Below are 3,303 nucleotides of genomic sequence, written 5' to 3'. Positions count from 1 at the left end.
ATGGGAAACTGCTGTTACATAAGACACTCTCGCTTAACTACACTCCACTGGCAAAATCATTACTTTCACTTTGCAGAACACAGGACATGCTAGTGTACCGCGGCCTAAATCTGTTAGTTTGTTTGTGTTATTGTTTGACTTTGGTGAATTTGAACTAACCCTTTAAAACACCAAAGTCACACTCACACACACAAAAGAAACCCAAAGTAACACAATGAGGCAGCAACTCCTCATACTGAGTGGTAAAATTGCTGATTTTGCCACTGAAGTCTGATGGCTTGAGAAAGAGCAATATTTGGTTTAACAGCGATTTCTCATCGGAAAAGTCTGACAGCAACATAAAGGTGAAAATATTCTAAATATAGCAAACACTGTCCACAACACTACATTGCTTAGCTTCCTACACCACGACTCCTGCTATTTCTCCAAACTAAGGGCGTGTGACCGCCATCTACTGCAGGTAACACACTGGCTATCGATAATACCTCATACAATCCTACTTCAAATAATATGAACTATCCCTTTAACCTGCGTTAGTACTGAGAGATACACACAGATCTTTTAGGAGTATTGTAGCACCTTTGAAAACACACATTTGGCTAAACATTAGGTGTCAACTCAGAAGTCCCACTTCAAGACGTCTGACGAATGAGTGGAACTTTATAGTCACCACTTAAGTGACATCACTGCTGGCAGAACGAGGAGAACCCCTCAGCTTTTGGAGGTCACATGGCGAGGAGCTCGTCTGTCAGATGAACTGTGGACCTGCTGTCACTTTGAAATGTCCTGCTCCTCCATGCCAGCCTGCGTCATGAGCTCGGCCACGTTCTTCTCAAGGTCGTCGATGCGGGTTCCCATCTCATCTAGTGCGAAAGTGAAGGAGCTGTACGTGTCGCCCGGTTAGAACCGGACAGCAACAACACAATACAGGAAAACACAGCAACCAGTTTTAATTATCAATACAACTGTATGTCACACACATGTGAAAAGCAGACACTTTGACTGGGTCCTGATGATGCAAAATGACAATAAACGAGTTGCCTGTCAGTCTGTAAAAAAAAAAAAAAAAAAAGTCACTGTTGACACAAACTGCACCAGGACTAAAATATGTTTCTTTTTTTCTCTTTTGGTCTGGACCAAATTAACCAAACTACAGGTGTGAAAACACCCTACGTCATGGGACCTACTGTCCGAAAAAATAAACAAATAAATAAATAAAAATGAAAACCTAACAGTAGTCTATGGCTAGAAACAAATCATTTTTGATTTCTTTTGAACTATGCCACAAATTACACGTTAGTCAATTTAAAACATAATTTTATAAGTGAAGAAAGCCTCACTTTGTTGTAGGTTTGTCTCTCGCCTCACACAGTATACATCATAAACACCAACCTTGCTGTCCCTTGTAACCTGATGTGTTTTATCCAGTGACTCCTGAGGAGAAAGGACAAGTAAGACCCGCTGTTATGAGACTATGTCCCAGTATGAAAACACATAGGCATCGTAGCTTCAGCAGCTAACGTTAGCTTTTGCAGGGAGAAATGTTTGTAGCCTTTCTAATAATGTTTCTTCACATCCTGATACTTCAACGGTGACAAAGAGTGACTTTATTGACTTGTAATTTTTTTTTTTTTTTCAAACAACTTATGTGTAATTTGTGGCAAAATTCAAGTAGGATCAACAAAACATTTGTCTCTTGCCAGTGACTACAGTTCATATTAGGTGAGTTGGAGATGAGCCTGGCCTGCCCAGAATCCATCACCTACGATCCCGACTTGCTCGTGTCACGTGTTATTCACACACGGGCAACGATAACCTCACGAAACCAAGGTGGCTGCAGCTTTTAAAGCCAGGCGCCACAGTTGCTCTCCACCGACTGCAAGCGCCTGACAGTCACCTGATTGATGAGCTGACAGGTTCTGATTGGTTCTTTATTTTAACAACAAACATCACGTGTTGTATAAAATACTAATTTCTGTGTAATTGTAATATTTGACACTAGATATATTTTAGTCTTATGTTGCGCAATTAAATTTTAATCTGTTAACAAGCCTGCTTTCCAGGTGAGGCGCACTTCCTCTCAAACAAGCCTATTTTTTCCAATGTTAGGTCCCATGGTGGTCCACCAGAAGGGGCGTGACTTAGGCACTGTGTTCTCTGAAGTGTGCATAATTAGTGTTCTTTCATTTTGCAGAGGCATTTCTTCATTAAACGTCTCCTAAAGCCTTCACTAAAGTCTGGCACCAAGCACAACAAAGAACGTCCTGTATGTAACAGCTCTCTTCTTCTTTATTTTCCTTGTACAGTCCAAGAAGAATAAAATTTTAATCAATCAGTCTTAGTTTCCAGATATAAATGGCTCATTCAGGAAACAAAAACACATCAATTCTTATTTCCAGTAAATATTATATTCCATTTCTGCCATATTCTGACAATAAATCTCCATAAACCTTACTCATTGGACCTTCACACCAAGTTTGAACGCCCCCTAGTGGCCATGCACGTTACCACAGGTGTGTGTTTGACTGTGAGGACATGTCTTTGACCAGCAGGTGCTCTCAGGTGTGTTTAAGCTAACATGACACGTCTTCCAGTGGACACCACAGACCACACGTTGAGCCTCAAACACCTAAAAGTGAAGTTAACAGCTGTAGTGTGGGTGTAAACAGTTAACAGTCGGAACAGGCAGACAAAAAAAAAGGATATTTTTGGACTCCAGCTGTGCAGAGACAGCCTGGAATCTGCCTTGAAGTCTCTGCAGTGTTTTCTCCATCTGAAGAGGAAGAAAGACGTCAGAAAAGAAGTGTCTGACAAGAGACACGGCTCACGTGAGACAAACTTACCGCCTCTGTCATGTCTGCAGCTGCTTTGCTGTCTGTTTTTGACATCGTGTCTTCAACAACACACACGTCTCTCCATGGAAACTCAAGTCTCCACCAGTCAACCGGACTGTACTGGTCTATCTGGTTAAACTGGGACGTGACCACGACGATACAAATCCAAACTCAGCTTCCCATCAACATTAACCTAGCTGTGACTCCCATAACTTTGCGGTAAGTTGAGTCGACAGAGAGGAAACAACATGACTTCCGCTTGTAGTGTTCGTCATTTCAAAATAAAGGTCACTCGACGAAAGCAGGATCCATTATTTTTCTTTTTCATTTAAGTAAAAAATTAAGAATAAATAAAGTTATTTTAATGGGTATCTACATTAACCTGTAAGATATGGTTATATCTAGTCCCATCTTAATGCTGGGAAAGGTGCCAACAATGCAAAATGTGAAGTTAAAATAATTTGGTTAG

The 3,303-nt window shown here is 40.9% G+C and overlaps 1 protein-coding gene across 1 annotated transcript; it reads right to left on the bottom strand.

The window, feature by feature from the left end:
• Window positions 1-617: 617 nt before the first annotated feature.
• Window positions 618-3,077, bottom strand: hsbp1l1 (heat shock factor binding protein 1 like 1). The gene is made up of 3 exons (XM_084739285.1): window positions 2,844-3,077; window positions 2,707-2,773; window positions 618-866 (listed from the first exon to the last, which is right to left on the bottom strand). The coding sequence occupies exons 1-3, from the start codon at window positions 2,886-2,888 to the stop codon at window positions 772-774; spliced, it is 207 nt and encodes a 68-aa protein (XP_084595411.1). The 5' UTR covers window positions 2,889-3,077; the 3' UTR covers window positions 618-771.
• Between the last annotated feature and the right edge of the window lie 226 nt (window positions 3,078-3,303).

Source organism: Lutjanus erythropterus, chromosome 16 (genome assembly GCF_056507025.1).
Source record: "Lutjanus erythropterus isolate fLutEry1 chromosome 16, fLutEry1.hap2, whole genome shotgun sequence".
NCBI classification, from domain to species: Eukaryota; Metazoa; Chordata; class Actinopteri; order Lutjaniformes; family Lutjanidae; genus Lutjanus; species Lutjanus erythropterus.
This window is presented reverse-complemented; position numbering and strand designations above follow the sequence as displayed.